The sequence below is a fragment of the Mustela putorius genome, unplaced genomic scaffold (assembly GCF_011764305.1).
Source record: "Mustela putorius furo isolate JIRA1106 unplaced genomic scaffold, ASM1176430v1.1 tig00003942_pilon_pilon_pilon, whole genome shotgun sequence".
NCBI lineage: Eukaryota > Metazoa > Chordata > Mammalia > Carnivora > Mustelidae > Mustela > Mustela putorius.
This window is the reverse complement of record NW_025422087.1, coordinates 15,726,067-15,745,736: the sequence shown is the minus strand read 5'-3', so window position 1 is coordinate 15,745,736 and position 19,670 is coordinate 15,726,067. Positions and strand designations below refer to the sequence as shown.

The 19,670-nt window shown below is 39.6% G+C and overlaps 1 protein-coding gene across 3 annotated transcripts in view; it reads left to right on the top strand.

The window, feature by feature from the left end:
• Window positions 1-19,670, top strand: part of SLC9C2 (solute carrier family 9 member C2 (putative)) — a 102,756-nt gene that overhangs the window by 35,231 nt on the left and 47,855 nt on the right. For all 3 annotated transcript variants that reach the window (XM_045069570.1, XM_004761927.3, XM_045069569.1), the window contains exons 11-13: window positions 3,242-3,323; window positions 6,634-6,800; window positions 7,424-7,528. In XM_045069570.1, coding sequence (XP_044925505.1) covers window positions 3,242-3,323; window positions 6,634-6,800; window positions 7,424-7,528 — 354 coding nt within the window. The remainder of the gene's footprint in view (window positions 1-3,241; window positions 3,324-6,633; window positions 6,801-7,423; window positions 7,529-19,670) is intronic.

Sequence of the window (19,670 nt, the reverse complement as noted above, 5' to 3'; positions counted from 1 at the left end):
ATGTGGGACGGATTCTGGACATTTGTCTCCATCTGGACATTTTGTCTAAGTCTCTGCTTTCTTCTCCATGTTAGAAGAGCCAGTTATGCTTCCTGCTCCTGATAGTAAGGGCTTTATGAAGAAAAGGTCATAGAGTGTTTAGGGCCTGGCACTTCAGAGAGTGTCTGAGGCATGCTGTGTGCACTCTGCTGTTGTGTTTCACCGCTGTATCCTCAGGCCAGGTGTCAGCAGAGACTCTCCTTGCCCTGCAGTGGGCACTGTTGGGTCCTTGGCCAGAGTGTGGTGAGTTTTAACTAGGTGTGCTCTGGTCTGCTTGTTAAAAGAGACCTGATACTACTTCTACTAGAACTGAAGTCCAGCAGAACTCTGGTCAGGAGATATGGTATGGGCAGGGATTTCTGCTGGCCTTCTGGGGAAGGGGCTGGCCATGTTGGGACAGAGGCAAGCCTGACAGAGGGCAGGTGTTCCAGAGAACGCCGGTGGGGGGGCGGGTAGGACTTTGTGTAAGCATCTTAGGCAGCCCCTGTGGGCACTGTGCGGCCTCCTGAAGGTGACTGTGTGTTTATGCTGAGGGCAAGGGAGGGAAATGGCACCTGCTGGCTCCTTTGTCTCCAGAGAGAGGTGAGAATCCTACCTCTCAGGTACACGCTCCAAGAAGAGTGAATTTTCTCCCTGCTGTGTGCCCCAGGCATTCTTCAGATGCTATTTCCATGCCACCTGCCCCCAGGTTATTTGTCTGCCTTCTCTCCAGGAGTAGGGCAGGTTCCTCAGGGCTCTATCCCAGCCAAGCTGGCTGGCCTTTAAAAGTTGTCTCTAAGTCCCACTGGTTGCAAAAACTCACAAAAGCCAACCCCTCTTGTTTTCCCAGCCAGTGCCTTTAGGCAAATGTTCTCCTTGTGCATTCCCCTGTGTGCCTCTCTCTCCCTCTCACCTTTCTCCATGACCAGGACTCTCTTCCTTCCACAGCACTTGCCATCTGTTTTTTCCACAAACCACCTCTCTGTACTTCCTACCTTCCTTGATGTGGTTTCTTCTCTTCCTTTAGTTGTGGAGTTTGTTCTGTCAGTCTTCAGGTTGGTTTCTGGGGGTATTTAGATAAATGATTTGAGAGTTATCTAGTTGTGTTTATGGGGACAAGATGAGCCGAGGGTCCTCCTACTCCTTTACCATCTTCTCTTCCTTCTCCCAAAGTTAACCAATTTTTTAAAGATTATTTATTTATTTATTTGACAGAGCCCAAGTAGGCAGAGTGGCAGGCAGAGGGAGAGGGAGAAGCAGACTCTCCACTGAGCAGGAAGCCCGATGTGGGACTCGATCCCAGGACCCTGGGATCATGACCTGAGCCAAAGGCAACAGTTTAACCGACTGATCCACCCAGGCACCACCAAAGTTAACCATTTTAAAAAATTAGATTTGAAAAATGCGTTCTTCTAAGTAGAAAGAAACTTTCAGAGGAAAGTTTGTTTTGACAGTATGAAAGGGACCAACAGTCAAGTAGTGGTTAATGGTGTGGGAATCCGATAGATTTGAGATCGAATCCTGGTTCAACCATCACAGGCTGGCTGACCTTGGGCAAGTTTCCCAGATTTGTAGAACCTCAATTTCCATTTGAAGATTGAGATGATACTTAGTAAAATACCTGCCACTTAGCAAATGCTCAATAAATATTACTCTCCCTCAAAACCTTTTCTCCATAGGCTAGCTGGTGGATTTCTGGGCAATCTGATGGTGGCAGTATCTGTGGTACCGAGACTCTAGGGAAGATCCAAAGAGCCCAGTGCATCTGCTGACAGTGTTAGGGCCCCTCTTCATTTGTGACAATGGTGGAAGCTAACTGGAGAAGTTGATAAAAGTTGCTAGAAATCCCCAGGACATCCCCAACCACCTCCCAGTCAGATGAATTCCAAACCTGCTGCTGGAGGGAGAAAAGGCACTCGAATAATGTGAATTAAGAACACCTGCCCACCTCCCAAGGAACTTTAATCTACAGGTAGATGTACAGGGTTTTTTGATACTGGCTGATTTCCAGCTCAGGGTTTTCTCTTTGTCATTTTGCCTCCTGTTCCAGAAGACTCCGGCAGAACAATATTTTAAAAATTTCTTTGGGGGATCAGTTATCTCCCTCTCCATCTTGCCTGTAGAGACATCAAAACAGAGAGAATAGCATGTTAGGGGAAGAACTCGGGTGCCCTAACTCCTAAAGGAAGAAGTTCTTTTTTAAATGGAGTATTATATTCCTTACAGACTTTCCTGAGGATCTGCACTTCTTATCTGTAGTTATCATGTGGGAATTTGGAGTTCAAACTAACCAGTGGTTTTGTAGAGATTTAGGATCCTTTCATGCCCCAAAGAAAAAGTATCATAACAAACATCTGAGCTCCTTCAATTATCTTTTGTGCAAGGAATCAGCCTAAAGCCAAGTCAATGGAATGCTAACATTGGAATATCATTTACAGTATTTCCCAAATCTCTCTGATGTTACACCAATCCCTTTAGCGCCACTCACTACTGCACAATCAGAATCTTCAGGGAAGAAACCTGGAAGTCGGTATCTTTTAGATGTACTTCAGGTTTTTAGTGTTGTTAGTCAAATTTGGGAAACACTCTCCAAAAGACATACTACTATTAGCTCCAGTTTCCAGTGAAGGGCACTGAGGCTCAGAATGGTTAAGTTAACTGACTCCAAATTACATGGCTAATAGGGGCAGAGCTAAGACCTGCGAAAGTGATTGTATGTTTGCTTCTGCATGGTGCCTCTCCAGACCCCACCATGGTTCCTGCAGGTTCCTTCAGAGCCTCCTGAGCAGCTGTAGTAAATGCTGGTGGCAGACACCCTTTCCCCTCCCTGCTGTGTCACCACTGCCTGCAGTTGCTGGGTCCCCCTCACCCCCCGGCCCTGCAGGCTCCAGAGCTGTGTCTGTGATGCCTACCACCTTGCTGGCTTTGCAAGGCTGCTGCGGCAAGCAGCAATGGTGGAGAGCTCTTCCGTCAGTGTTCTTATCCCTCCCAGAAATTATAAACTCTTCTCTTATTCACATTGAAAACTAATTTCTGCTCCAGTGTCTTATATTCAAACAGTGTCTATAAAACAACACTTTTGCCTCAATTTACTTCTCAGAAGTAGGATTAATAAATGTGGATTAAGATAGAATTTTGTTGATGTTGGTTAGTTGAACAATGATGCCCTTTGGAGAACTTATTCATTTTTTGGTTCTAACGACTTGTGTGTTTTGTTTTTTAGTTTATATTGTATGTACAGGTAATATCACTATTGACTATGGGAATAAATTCGTACATGATGACTCATTCAGCCAGGACATTAGGTAAAGTAAATCTGTCTTTCATTAATTAACTGGGGAAGATAACGCAAATAGATTATTGTTGGGGGACATGAGGACATTTCTTATGAAGTTCAAGGAATTGACTATGAAATCATTCATTTTCATTCACTTATTACTTATTGATGCTGTATTAATTGGGGGTATTGGTTCAGCCAGTTCAACAGAAACCACATTCACCGTGGCTCAAACAAGATAGAGGACTTTCTCCCCCCACCCCCTACCTAAATGTCCAAAAGAGTGGGGGTAGTTCTGCTTCTTTTTTGTTTCTCCTCCATTCCCCGGGTTGTTGTTCTTGTCTGCAGGGTAGAAGTTGGCTCACTACCACTATATCTTCAATCCATCTGAGTAGACAGGGGAAATGAGGAGATAGGTGACAATGGAGGGTAAGCTGTTTCCTTTTAAGGGCAGAATCTAGAAATTGTATGCATCACTACCACTCACATTCCATTGGCCAAAATTAGGTCACATAGTCATTCATGGGTAATAGAATCTGTGAAATATTATCCCTATCTGGCTGACCATGTGCTTAGCCAAAACTTGGAAATTCGGTTGGTAAAAGAAGAAGGGGAAAATGGATATTGGGAGACAATCAGTAGACTGTGCCACAGTGGCTTATTTCCAGAAGACATTTGAGGCCATTGGTAGTAAAATGCATAAATATGATTAAATCACACAGAGATACATGGCCAATAGAGAAATCTAGGGTAAGATAATTGGTGGCAGTATGGTCAACTGGGGATGGAGAAGGTGAGGTGGGATTACACCAAGTCTTAGAATAGGGCCTTAGTATCATTCAGTATCCCATGGCCTGGTCTTAGCTATGGTGGTGTTTGATTTTTTCAGTGTATCTAGAATTGATCAAAGTGCTGGAGATTCACATATGCTGCACTCACAGGAAAATATGGATAAAGCAGAAAATCAATTTATTAATTTATAATAAGATGATTTATTTCTAGGTCTGAAATAATTGTGAACATTATTCATGGTATTTACCTCTAAATACCAATTTCCTCGATAAACAAAACTAGTCCTCAGGAAGTGTCTTGGAAAGCCTGGAACTAATGAGAGGCAATGGAAGGATGGTGTTGAAGGAGAGCTCTTCTAGTCAAGGAAATAGCCTGGGGAATTCACCCTATCCTACCCGTGACAAACATCACCTCCGCTTCTGTCTTTTCAGTCACGTCCTTTTGTAAAACTGAACCCCACAAAAACTCTAGCAGAACTTCCTGTTACTGCCCACCTCAAACCCAAGGGTCCCAATATGTCAACTGAACTAGTAAATTGGGCAGACTTTTGGTAGCTCTCCTTTCCCCCCAGTTACGGATTTGTTCTCATTCTCAGTAGAAAGGTATGCTTTGTCAGCAAAAGCCCACACCGGAGCATGAGGAAAGTTAATTTGATCTTTGAAGGCTTTCTCACACCTCCCTTCCCACCAATTCCTTTGACTCCCAGGGGTCCAGACCCACTCCATTCTCTTTGGTTAGGATGTAACATCTGGATTTCTCCCATGCTTCTTTCCTGTGATTCCTCTTATTCTGACACTTCAAGGCTGTCATGGTAATGTTTTTTCTTCTCTTTTTCCTCCCTTAGAAAATTTGTAAAAATTTTATTATTTATTTATTATTTATTTATTTATTTTGGGGAGAGAGAGAGTGTGTGTGTGTGTGAGAGGCAAAGGGAGAGAGAATCCCAAGGAGGCTTCACACTCAGCACAGAGCCTGTGTGGGGCTCCATCTCAAGATCTTGAGATCATAACCTGAGCTAAAATCAAGAATTGGATGCTTAACCAACTGAGCTCCCAGGCACCTCCGCCCCACCTCCAGATTTTTTTTATTATAGTAGTTAAACCTCAAAAATTTTCATTATAAAACAGAAGAGTATGATAACGGTCTTTCTCCCCTCAGAATCCATACTCATTCTTTCTAGAAATACTACATAGCACACATTTAATACTTGACAGAGTTGAGTTTTATCAGTAGAAGTTTCAAACTAACTGCTTCCATCTAGTCTAAGGCTTTAAGAGGTTCCCTCCTCATACACTTCCAGGATCATCTAAACACAGGGAGTTCACTCAAATGTATCGGTGCCACCAAGTGGTCCACATACACTCATGTTTCCCCCCAAAAAGAGAAAAATTTCTTCTTGTGTGGTCTCAGTCATGGGAATTTTGAATCTAAAGCTGACAACTTCTAACTTCAGCCTACAGTCAAATGCATGTTTGCTCTGGACCATAATGAATCAAGAGGGATATGTTTCCAGACCTTGGGAATCCTGAAAATTTCAAATACCATCATTACACACAGTGTCCCACAGAGAATATAGTAAAGTTGAGCTAAACATTTAGAACTCATTTTAACTATGAGACCGTTCATGCGCACTTATGAAGAGAAAACAATTTTATCGAGATGTAATTCCATGTGAGCAGACCAAGTTTACTCACTAATTAAATTCTTTTGGGGGGCACCTGGGTGGCTCTTTCGGTTAAGCATCTACCTTTGGCTCAGGTCATGATTTTGGGGTCCTGGGATCAAGCCCTGCATCAGTCTCCTGGTTCAGTGGGGAGTCTGCTTCTCCCTCTCCCTCTGCCTGCCACTTACCCCGCTTGTGCTCTCTCTCTCTCTCTGTGGAATGAATAAATAGAATCTTCAAAAAAAAATTAATTCTTCTTTTCAGTGAGTGAGCCTCATAGCTGTAACATCAAATTCATACCTCAAGAAAATATAAATGGCTACAATTTTTGGAGCATGTAAATTTGCTGGCCAGGAAACAGATATACTAAATTTGAGGGGTCTCTATTGCGGTGACCTTTTTATTTAAAATTTTTTTAATTTTAAAATTTTTATAAGAGTCAGTCAGAGAATTGTTCAGTTACAAATTCCAAGACCAGTCTGATTCTCTAGGAATGAGGTGGGCCAGGGAATTTGCACAGATTAATAGGTAGCCTTCCTACCTGAAGAAGATATGAGTGCTTTCTTATACTTTGAGAAATACTGATTAGGGACCTTGAAGTCACAAGTCACATCTCTCAGTAACGGGAATGGAAGGAAACTAATAAAGCATTCCTTAGCAGCTGAGTCAGGTAAGTTGAGCTCTGTAGCCAGAAGAAACAGATAGCTGGGTAATTTTCTGGAAGACTTTGGACCAAAGTTTGTCCTTGCTCTAAACACTATGGTTTGGCTGTGCATGTGATTCACTACGGCAACAAGATTTCACTCTACCTTGCAGGACTTTGCCTCTTCTTACAGTCTTCACTGTATTCTATTAAGACACTTGCTTTTTTTTTTGGTCACAGGTTTGTGTGCTATTTCCCTCCCAAGGCAAATGGCCATGCAAAATGCCATTAAGCACATTCAAGAGATAATACAGAACACAATCACACTATTCAAAACAGAAAAAATGTTGACAAATGTTAATTGGACCTTAGTAGAAGAAAAAACAAAGATTGAATACAACTTTCCTGTGAGTTGATACCCGGCAAAAAAAAAAAAAAATAGTCCTTCTTCTCTCCTGGGTCTGCCTCTCTTATAAAGAAATTTGATCCTGCAAATGAAATGTCAGAAAACTGAGGATGGGGGAGGGGCTGGGGGGGAGGGGGGTGGGGGGGTGGGGGGTATATTTACTAGCTTTGCTATCTTGGTGAAAAGACTTTGAATTTTCTCTAAAGAGAAGGTCTTAGTTATCTAGGTTTATTTGTCAAATAGAGGAGAATTGGAATTTTTACACACTGGTTGATTTACTAACTATGAATGGCCTCTGGCAAGCCCGTGTTTCCAACCATTTGAGGAGCTGAGCGATCTGTCCTCATGTTATTATAAAAAGCAAAGAACACAGGTTTCTTAGAGAGCAGTCAAGCGTAGGTAGGTTTGGGGGAGAATCTGACTTGCAAATCTCCCCAATGAATTGTTACTTTACCACAGTTAAAAGCCACATTTTTCATACAGAGAGTGAACCCAGTTACACATATCCCTTCATGATAGCAGTTCTAATCTGAGTTATTTGAATCTTGGTTGAGTGAAGTGTTTGGCAGCTCCTATATATTTTAGCTTACTTTTAATTTAATCTAATTATATTTTTAAACTTAGTCTGATCCTTATTATGTTTCATCTGATAACAAAGAGGAGGAGGAGTCCCCAACAGAAGAAGTTTTAATAGAAGAAGCCAGATTGCATGTCGCTATAATCCAAATGGTTGGTACAGTTCATATAATCTATTATTTATTTATTTAAAGATTTTATTTATTTATTTGACAGAGAGAAATCACAAGTAGAGGGAGAGGCAGGTAGAGAGAGAGGAAGGGAAGCAGGCTCCCTGCTGAGCAGTGAGCCCGATGCAGGACTCGATCCCAGGACCCTGAGATCATGACCTGAGCTGAAGACAGCGGCTTAACCCACTGAGCCACCCAGGCACCCTGTTTATTTATTTTTAATTCTTATTTCTTAAATAATGCTCCTATTTCTTAAATAAGGCTTTTAGGTGGCTGGGAAAAAAAAGTTTTCACCTTTTGATAGCCTATTGTTATTAAAATTTGTTTGCTTTATTAAAGTTAAAAAATAACAATAAATGTCTTAAGCTTTAAATTCAAGTCACCTATCTTTATTATTCTGTTTCTAAGTCTAGTAATTTTTAGCAGTTGGCTTTTGAGGGGACTTTGAATAATCTTTGGTGCCCTTTATGTACTTATCTAACTGAACATCTTCAAATATCTGAAACTACTTTTATAAATTTAATGTATTTGAGTTTCTTTTATATAAAATTCTCTTAAGTGCTTTTTTAACTCTTGCAAATCTAATACATTAAAACAAAACCAATGAATCAAAAATTCTCTTAAAATAAGATTAAATGTTTTAATATAAGGAAGACTATATTTTAAATAAATATATTTGTATATAATTAAATATAACATTAAAATTATATGACATATTAAAAATAAAAATAATTATATATTATATAACATATTAAAAATATGATTACTAGGTAAAATCAAGTTTAAATCAACTTATCAAATTGCACATTTTAAATTGGGATTATGGTCTAATAGAACACATTTTATTCAATATTACAAATACACAAAAATATGCCCATATATTCATTATGCCCAGAGTCCATTTTTTTAAATTTTATTTTAAAACTTACAATGAAGAATTTCCAACATATACAAAAGTAGATATAATACTAGAATAAGTCCCTATGTACCCATCATCCAGCCTTAAAAACCAAGATGACTAACCCTGCCTCATCAGCAGCCTCATTCACTACTCTACTTTCCATATTAATTTAATACAAGTCTCAGATATCATATTATTTCATCTGTAAATACTTCAGTATGTATCTCAAAATTTTAAAGCCTTCTAAAAAACATAGTAAAATATTAATATTGTACCTAGAAATTAATAATAGTTCCTTAATCAAATATCGAGTCAATGATCAAGTTTCCAATTGTCTTGTTAATGTGATCAATGCGTATTACATACATATATTTAAAGATTTATTTATTTATTTTTTAGAGAGAGTGAACACAAGAGGAGGGAGGGACAAATGGAGAGGGAGAGAGAGAATCTCTTGTAGACTCCCCACTGAGCATGGAGCCCAGCTTGGGGCTTGATTTCACAACCCTGAGATCATGACCCTGACATCACGATCCTGAGCCAAAATCAAGAGTTGGATCCTTTACCAACTGAGGCACCTAGGCGCCCCTCACAGTTTATACTTTCAAATTGAATCTGTATTTGTATTTGTAAAATGACAGTTACATTGTAATTAATGGATATGCCCTTTAAGTCTCTTTAACCTATAAATTCCTTCCTCTCTTTTATTTTTTCTGTTGAAGAACGTATTTCTCCTTAATACAAAATAAATTAATAATACTATATTTTCCCTTTTTTAAGCATTTCTAAGCTTAATTTAAAATGTTCTCAGAATTTGAAAGTTTCTTACCCAGAGCACGATTTATTTGTAGAGCCTCCATTAAGAGGTGGTGCCTATATCCCTCCCTGCTACTCCTAACTCATTGAATTTGGGCTGTTCTTGTGTCTTGTTTTGACCCATAAAATGTTTCTGAAGTGACTTTGGGAATGTTCTGGAGCCTGTGCTTCAAGAAGGTTTACAATTTCCACTTTCTTCTACTCTGAATACCAACCTGTGATTATCATGTGAGGAAACTGGCTTGCCTCTGAAGCATGAGATATCACATAAAAATGAACTGAGACGTGCAATCAAGAGTTGGGACCCTACTACCAGACTTGTAAATAGGGCCCTGTTAATTAAAAAAGTAGACCCAACCTCTCAATTGGTAAGAGATGCAAAGATTTTGTGACCATATTTTGTTTGTTACGTATTATATAACTACGTATATATTTTCTTGAATGCTTCCCCCCACCCAGTTTTTTTGAGTAATAACTGACATACATTGCTGTATCAGTTTAATGCAAACAGCATGATGGTCTGATTTACATATATTGTGAAATGATTACCATGGAAGGTTTAGCTAACGTTCATCCTCTCCAAATAGATAAAAGAGAAAGAAAAAAAGAAGAAAAGGAAAACAAAATTAGGATATAACCATATTTAATATAACATTGTGTGTTTGCCGGCCACAAATATTTATGTTCGTCCTATAAACAAAATACACTGATCCTTTTCTAAGACCCCCACCACCACACACATACCTTCATTCTATCTTGGGGTCAGACTCCAAGTCCAGTATCTCATGATCTACATTTGGTCTAGGCTCCTTGACTGCATCTCTTTATTTATTTTTTTAAATAAAGATTTTATTTATTTGACAGACAGAAATCACAAGTGGGCAGAGAGGCAGGCACAGAGAGAGGAAGGAATCAGGCTCCCTGCTGAGCAGAGAGCCCAATGTGGGGCTTGATCCCAGGACCCTGGGATCAGGTTAAAGGCAGAGGCTTTAACTCACTGAGCCATCCAGGTGCCCCAACTGCATCTCTTTAAGTATGATTCCTCTTGATCTGGACAACCATGAACTAAGAAATGAGTAATCCGTCCCCCATGCCACTCCCCAACATTTAGTGCCAATCAACAGACAATTCTGTTCAAGACGGGGAATAACAGGAAGTCCTTATGCATCACTGGTCCATGGCAATTCTGAAATCGAGCTGGAACTATGCGCCAGAGCACCTTATTCTTTATATTTCCACAGGAAATAATCTATGTTTGTAGCTGACTGGTCTGCTCAGCCTGATTTCTGTCAGTTGAAACTTGGGATGTTTCTATTCATTTAGGATCATTTCTGTCTTCCCTAAAAGCGTGTTCTCAACCAATCCGATAACTGTGGAGGGCCACAGTTCCTTTTCAGACGGGCCACATGTCTGAAGATGAGTCTGAGAAAGCCTTCCATCTGCTGGAGAAGACAGACTGACTGCCAGCTTTAATCTTTCAGTGGTCTTAACAAAGGGTCTTCAGGCACATCCTTTATTTGATCTTGAACCCAAAGGCATATTTTACTGTCAGCACTCTAGATTCGATCTTTACATTTAGGTCTTTTGCCAGCTGGAGAGACTGCAGATGAGAGAGAAGTTCAGTTAGCAACCTGGCAAAGCATGGACTCTATTTTTTCTCTAATTTCTGCTGTAGAGTAAACTGTTTCTCTTTGGTTTCTCTCTCTCTCTTCCTGTACTTTGTCATAAGTAGCTTAAACATTGATAGTTTTAGTATTTCTTGAATATTACAAATCTAGAAATAATCTTAGCTGCCAGATTCATAAGTTCATTGGGCACATTTTTCACCTTCCCAGGGGCCTCAGGTGACAGTATTGCCCACTGTGGTGCCTCTTCATTAGCACAGCTGGCTCCCTCCTGTACCTTAAATCAGTTTTTGCACTGCTCTCTGACTCTACTCACCCCTAAGTCCCAAAGCTACTGTCACATGTTTTAACCCTTTTTAGGGAGGCTCTGCACAATTGATTTCCATTTTGGTTGGCCTTTGCGCTATATCAAACCAGACCAAAATTTACAGGCTTAAAACAATGGCTTATTATGTCTCATAGTTCTGTGGATTGGCAATCTGGATGATTCTGTCGTCGGACTTGGCTGGGAGCATTCATGTGTCTGTGGTCATCTCATAGTTCAGTGGGACTAGAGGGTCCAGAATGTCCTCATTCAGAGATTTGGCAGTTGATGTGGGATGTCTTTCAGAGCACTTTGGCTGTCTTCCATATGGCCTTCTATTTTCCATAGAGTGGCCTGGGTTTCTTCTCAGCATCGTGGACTCTGGATTCCAACAGGGTAAGAGGAGAAGCTGCAAGGCGTCTGAATCCTATGTTCTGGAACTTGAATAACATTATTTTTTATTCCCATTCTATGAGTTAAAGCAAATCACAAAGCTAGCTCAGAGACAATGAGTGAAGAGGTAGACTCCCTTTCTTGGGAGAAACAATAGGGTCAGTTGCAAGGGCATGGACACAGGAAAGCATGGATACATTGGGGCCATTGCCATAATGACCTACAGCATTTACTTTTTTTAAACTAACAATCCCATGTAATGACCACTCCCACTCCTATTCTCTTTCTCTCTCTTTTTCTTTTTAAGTAGGCTCCATGCCCAACAAGGAGCTTGAACTCATGACCTGAGCTGAGATCAAGAGTCCAACACTTTTTTTTTTTTTTTAAAGATTTTATTTATTCATTTGACAGAAAGAGATCACAAGTAGGCAGAGAGGCAGGCGGCGGTTGGGGGGAAGCAGGCTCCCCTCTGAGCAGAGAGCCGCATGCGGGACTCAATCCCAGGACCCTGAGATCATAACCTGAGCTGAAGGCAGCGGCTTAACCCACTGAGCCACCCAGGTGCCCCAAGAGTCCAGCACTAAACCAACTGAGCCATCTAGGCATTCTTCCATATTGTCTTTTTTTTTTTTTTAAGATGTATTTATATATTAGAGAGAGAGAGGGAGGAAGAGTGTGAGCAGTGGAAGGGGCAGAGGGAGAGGAAAAGAATCTTCACACAGACTCCCCACTGACCATGGATCCTGAGTGAGGCTCAATCCCAGGACCCTGAGATCATGACCTGAGCCAAAATCAAGTCAGATGCTTAACTGTCTCAGCCACCCAGGCTCCCCACCAGGCTCCCCACCTGTCTTTTAATGGCTTTTCTGAGAGTGCTCTCTACTGGCATTCCTCCTATTTTTGTGACCCCTTTCTTTTTGGTCTGTTCCATGAACTCCTCTTTTTATCTCTTTAATGTTAGTTTTTCTTAGAAGAGCTAACTCCATCATTTTTACCTTACAATCTCTCCATCCTTCTTCTCAGCTGCACTCACAGTTTTAATGCTATCCATGGATGCTCCTCAAATCTGTATTCTTCCTTCCAAAACTCTCAGTACCATGCCTTTAGACTCATAAATTCAAGTGGCTAGATATCTCTTAGACTTATCAATGGTACCTAAATCCCCCTGAACTCATCATCTAAAACCTGCTCTTGTATTCCTAGTTTCAGTGAATGGGCTCATTACCCCTGTGATCCCTCAGGTCAACCGGATTTCTCCTTCTTTTTCCAAGCTCTATCAATCTTACCTTCTAAATATTTATCAAATATCCCCCTTTCCATTCTTTTGTCTATTAATTTAGGACATTATAACCTCTTTCCTAAATAATAACCTTCAACTGGTCTTCCTACCTCCAGTATTTCCATTATCAAATCACAGTGACTTCTCTAAAAGACAAAGAGACTATACCACCTTCCTGCCTCAAATGGCTCCTCAGGTCCTACAGCATTTTCCAAAGTGAGTTCTAAAGAACACTTGCCCTACAGAATGTTAATAGTAATTGCATAACAACAAAAGAAGTTTCCATGCTCAAATTTTTTGGGGAAATGATAGTTTAAAAGAAGTTAAATGGTTTCTTATGGAACCCCTTCTAGTAGAATATCTCAGAATTTTTAACATACTGATATGCATCAAGACCCTCTAAAAGGGAATATTGAATATTCCCACCCCCACTTCCTCACATAGCACATTTATGACGGGGGTAGTGGTGGCAGTTGTGGTTAATTCTAGTAGTGTCTCACAGGATTAGCTTATTATCTTCCAGGAAGAGTTTATCTATGAGATCATGTCTATATATAAGTACAGGGTCTTTTGTAATCTGACCTCTACCCATTTCTCATGGTGTTCCATCACCATTCTCTGCCCCACAACTTGTCCTTCCTTTACGCACTCACCATGCTGTTTCTCATCTCTGTGCGTGCACTGATGATGCCCCTCTCTGCTCACCTCCTTCTCCACTTTGCTCCCCCGACCTCCATTTCTCATTTGGATAATTATGCTCATCTTTAAAACTCAGTTGAGTTGTCATCTCTTTCAGGAAATTTTTTCTGACCCCACCCCATATCAAGTTTTAATTAGTGCCCTGTAGTTATTTTTATCCTCTTACATCTCCACCCTGTTTCACAGGTCTCTGTGTCTAATTTTCCCCTTCCTCCACTTGGCTATGAACTCCTTAAAGTTTATCTGCAGTGCCTTGGCATGGGGCTTGGAACCGAGTAGACATTCAAAAAAAAAATTTAATTTAAAAATTCCATCATAATAGCATAAAAGTAAATGATAATTTTCTTGAGCCACACCTTTTCCTGGATGGGCAGGGCTGGAGATACTATAGGTGGAGATACTGAAGTCTGGGACATACCTTCTCTTATAGGGGGTGTCTTCCCAGGGCTATCAAGAAAGCCTACAAAATGGAGATATCTATCAACAGCCTTAGTGGTCCTCGGAATAAGGAAAGCCTGGCCATTGCCCCTCTACCCTTTAGAATCTAGCTTCAGAGTTCATGTGCTTTATCTACCCACAAGTTATGGGTGGATGATTTTCCTATTTCCTGGAAAAGAAGCTGGTGGGTAGATGACTATTACCTCCAGAAATAAGTAGCATGAATTCCTTGTTTTTCTGTAGTGACTAGCATCCTTACAATTGCAAAACTTGAGAAAATATGCTAAGTGCAGTGGAGTTTGGAAACAACATTTATAAACATGGGTAAACAACCTTGTCAGCATTGAGGAAGTAAGTTTAGGCAGTAGTCTTAGAAGGTAACTTTAATCTTTACTATTAGTGGCACCTAAAAGGTGTGATTTTTCTCCTGAATTTTGCTGGGTGGTTGACACAAGAATACTTATATTTATACTTATATTTATATATAATACTTATATATAATTTATATTATATTTATATATAATACTTATATATATATGTATATATAATACTTATATATATATATTTATATATAATACTTGTATTTATAAGATGTTTTATAGAAGCCTCATGGTAATCACAAAGAAAAAACATACAGTAGATGAAAGATAAAGAGAAAGAAATTAAAGCATACTACTACAAAAAATAAATCACAATGGATGTTAATGGGGAACAAAGGAACTAAAGAAACAGAAAGCAATGAACAGAATGGCAAGAAAAGTCCTTATCTATCAATAATTATTTTGAATGCAAATGCTTAAATTCTCCAAACAAAATACAGAATGGATGAATGGATTTAAAAAACCCAGATCCGGGCGCCTGGGTGGCTCAATGGGTTAAGCCTCTGCTTTCGGCTCAGGTCATGATCTCAGGGTCCTGGGATCGAGCCCCGCATTGGGCTCTCTGCTCAGCAGGGAGCCTGCTTCCCTCTCTCTCTGCCTGCCTCTCTGCCTACTTGTGATCTTTTTCTCTGTCAAATAAATAAATAAAATCTTTAAAAAAAAAACAAAACAGATCCAACAATACACTGCCTACAAGAGACTCATTTAAGGTTTAAGGACATATATAGGCTGAAAGTGAAGGTTTGGAAAAAAGATTCCATGCAAATGGTAACCAAAAGAGAGCAGGAGTGCCTATAGTTACATCAGTTAAAACGGACTTTAAGACAAAATTGGTCATAAGAGACAAGAAGGTCACTATACAGTGGTAGAGGTACAAATATATCAAGAAGATATAACATCTGTAAATATATATCCTACCACTGGAGTATCTAAATATTTCAAACAAATATTAACAAAACTGAAGATTCTTGAGAAATAGATAGCAATAAAATTATAGTAAAAGACTTCAACATCCCACTTTCAACACTGGCTAGATAATACGAACAGAAAATTAACAGGGAAACAGTGGATCTGAATAACACAGATCAAATAGACTGACAGACATATATAGAACATTCCATTACACACCAAAATACATATTCTTCTCAAGTTCACATGGGACATTCTCCATGATAGATCATATGGTGGGTCACAAAGCAAGCCTTATCAAATCTAAGAAGGTTGAAATTATATCAAAAATATTTTTCTTGGGGTGCCTGGGTGGCTCAGTGGCTTAAGCCTCTGCCTTTGGCTCAGATCATGATCTCAGGGTCCTGGGATTGAGTCCCACATCAGGCTCTCTGCTCAGCAGGGAGCCTGTTCCTCCTCTCTCTCTGCCTGCCTCTCTGCCTATTTGTGATCTCTCTCTGTCAAATAAATAAATAAAATCTTTAAAAAAATCTTTTTGTTTATATCATTATAAAGATGGCATAAAACTAGAAATCAATGGTAAAAATAGAGAGAAATCAATAACAGGAAGAAAACTGAAAAATTCACAAATGCATAGAAATTAGACAGCACACTCCTGAACAACCAATGGGTCAAGGAAGAAATCAAAAGGGAAGTTAGAAAATATCTTAACAAATGGAAATGAAAACACAATGTATCAAAACTTACAGGATGCTGGAAATGCAGTTTTAAGAGGGAAAATTATAGTGATAAATGCCTACATTAAGAAAAAAGGAAGACCTGAAATAACCTAACATCACACATCAAGAAATTAGGAAAAATAACAATTTGTTCTTTGGGCCCATTTTTGTGGGGCTAAAGTTAATAGAGAAAAGGAAATAATTAATCTTCAAGTATAAATAAATGAAATAAAAACTAGAAAGATAATGGGAAAAAATTAATGAAACTAAGAGTTGGCTTTTGGAAGTATAAGCAAAATTGCCAAAACTTAACTAGAATAATCAATAAAGAATGAGAACTCAAAATTATAAAAAAGTAGGGGTGCCTGGGTGGCTCAGTGGGTTAAAGCCTCTGCCTTTGGCTCAGATCATGATCCCAGGGTTTTGGGATCGAGCCCCACATCGGGCTTCCTGCTCACCAGGGAGCCTGCTTCCTCCTCTCTCTCTGCCTGCCTCTCTGCCTACTTGTGATCTCTGTCTGTCAAATAAATAAAATCTTTAAAAAAAATTATAAAAAAGTAGAGACTATACAAACTGACATCACGGAAATACAAATGATTGTAAGAGGTTACTATGAAGAGTTGTAAACCAAAGAACTAGATAACCTGGATGAAATAGATAAATTCCTAGAAATTTAGAGTCTACTAAGACTGAATCATAAAAAAAGTAGAAAATCTCAGCTGACCAATAATGAGTAAGGAGATTGAATTAATAACAAAAACCTCCCACGATCCTCTTACTAGATGCAGGAAAAAACATTTGACAAAATACAGCATACTTCCATTTTTGTTTTTATTTATTTTTTAATTTATTTATTTGTCAGCGAGAGAGACAGCAAGAGAGGGAACGCAAGCAGGGGGAGTGGGAGAGGGAAGAGCAGGTCCCACCAAATGGAGCTGGATGCAGGGCTGGATCCCAGGACCCTGGACACTTAATGACTGAGCCACCTAGGTGCCCTTTCTTCTTTTTTTAAAAAAAATTTATTTATTTATTTGAGAGTGAGAGAGCACAAGCAGGGATGGGGGGACAGCAGAAGGAGAGGAAGCAGCAGGCTCCCCACTGAGCAGAGAGCCAGACGTGGGGCTCAATACCAAGACTCTGAGATCATGACCTGACCTGAAGGCAGATGCTTAACTGATTGAGCCACCCAGATGCCCCTACAGCATCCTTTCTTGATAAAAAAAAAAAAAAACCCTGAAGAAAGTAAGGATAGAAGGAATATACCTCAACATCATAAAGGCCATATACAGAAGACCCACAGCTAATATCATACTTAATGAGGAAAAACTGAGAGCTTTTACCCTAAGGTCAGGAACACGACAGGAATGTCCTCTCTCACCACTGTTGCTCAACATAGTACTGGAAGTCCTTGCCTCAGCAATCAGACAAAAAAAAAAAAGTCACCCAAATTGGCAAGGAAGAAGTCAAACTTTCAGACTTTCCAGATGACATGAAACTCTATGTAGAAAACCTGAAAGTCTCCACCAAAGAATTGCTAAAAGGGTTACATGAATTCAGCAAAGTCACAGGCTATAAAATCAATGTACAGAAATCTGTTGTCTTTCTATACACAAATAATGAAATAGCAGAAGGAGAAATCAATCCCATTTACAACTGCACAAAAAAAACATAAGATACCTAGGAATAAACCAAACCAAAGAGGGGAAAGATCTGTACTCTGAAAACTATAGAAAAGTTATGAAAGAAATTGAGGAAGACACAAAGAAATGGAGAAGCATTCCATGCTCATGGATTGGAAGAACATTGTTAAAATGTCTCTCCCGCCCAAAGCAATCTACATATTCAGTGCAATCCCAATCAAAATAACACTAGCATTTTTCACAGAAGTAAAACAAACAAACCTAAAATTTTTATGGGACTACAAAAGGCTCCAGATAGCCAAAATAATGTTGAGAAAGAAAAGCAAAGCTGGAGGCATCACAATCCCAGACTTCAAGCTCTGTTACAAAGCTGTAATCATCAAGACAGTATGGTACTGGCACAAAACAGGCACATAGAGCAATAGAACAGAATACTGAACCCAGAAATGGACCCACGGCTCTGTGGTTAGCCAATCTTTGACAAAGCAGCAAAGAATATCCAGTGGAGAAAATACAGTATCTTCAACAAGTGGTTTGGGGAAAACTGGACAGCAACATGCAAAAGAACAAAACTGGGCCACTTTTTTACACCATATTCAAAAATAACTTCATCCAAAAATGGATGAAAGACCTAAATGTGAGACAAGAAACTATCAAGATCCTAAAGGTGAACACAAGCAGAAATCTCTTTGACTTTGGCTGTAGCAACTTCTTACTAGACACATCATCAGAAGCAAGGGAAACAAAAGCAAAAATGAACTATTAGGACTTCATCAAGATAAAATGTTTCTGCACAGTGAAGGAAATAAACAACAAAACTAAAAGGCAACTGACAGAATGGAAGGAGACATTTGCAAATGACATATCTTATAAAGGTTAGTATACAAAATCTATAAAGAATTCATCAAAATCGGGACACCTGGGTGGCTCAGTCAGTTAAGGCATCTGCCTTTGGCTCAGGTCATGATCCCAGTGTCCTGGAATCGAGTCCTGCATCAGCCTCCTTGCTTAGCAGGGAGTCTGCTTCTCCCACTGTCTGCTGCTCTCCCTGCTTGTGCTCACAATCTCACTCCCTCTCTCTGACAAATAAATCAATAAAATCTTTTTAAAAAATAAAGAATTTATCAAAATCAACACCCTCCCCAATAAATGATCCAGTTAAGAAATGGGCAGAAGAGGTGAACAGACATCTCTCCAAAGAAGACATATAGATGGCTAACAGACACGTGAAAAAATGCTCAACTTCCCACATCATCAGGGAAATACAAATCAAAATCACAATGAGATCCTACCTCACACCTTTCAGAAAGACTAAAAATTAACAACTCAGAAAACAACAGATGTTGGTGAGGATGTGGAGGAAGAGGAACTCTTTTGCACAATTGGTGGGACTGCAAACTGGTACAGTCATCTGGAAAACAGTATGGAAGTTCCTCACAAAGTTAAAAATAGAACTACCCTATGACCCAGCAATTGAATTACTAGGTATTTACCCAAAGAATACAAAAATGCTGATTTGAAGGGGTACATGCCCCCCAGTATTTATAGCACCAATGTCCACAATAGCCAAATTATGGAAAGAGTCCCAATGTCCATCAACTGATGAATGGATAAAGAAAATGTATATATATACACAATATACATGACCCTGAGATCATGACCTGAGCCAAAATCAAGAGTTGGACACTTAACCCGCTGAGCCACCCAGGCACCCCTCCTACCAAACGGTTTAAAGAAGAAATTTATGCCAATCCCTTCTCAAAGTCTTTCAAAATATTGAAAGAAGGGAACACTCCCAAACTCAAATAAGGACACTACAAGAAAAGATAAAAGTCAATACCCTTGAAAAATACAGATGCAAAAATTCTCAACACAATACTAGCAAATGAAATTCAACAGCACATTAAAAGGATTATGAACCGGGGCATCTGGGTGGGTTAGTGGGTTAAGCCTTTGCTTTCGGCCCAGGTCGTGGTCCTGGGATGGACCCCTGCATCGGGTTCTCTGTTCAGCAAGGAGCCT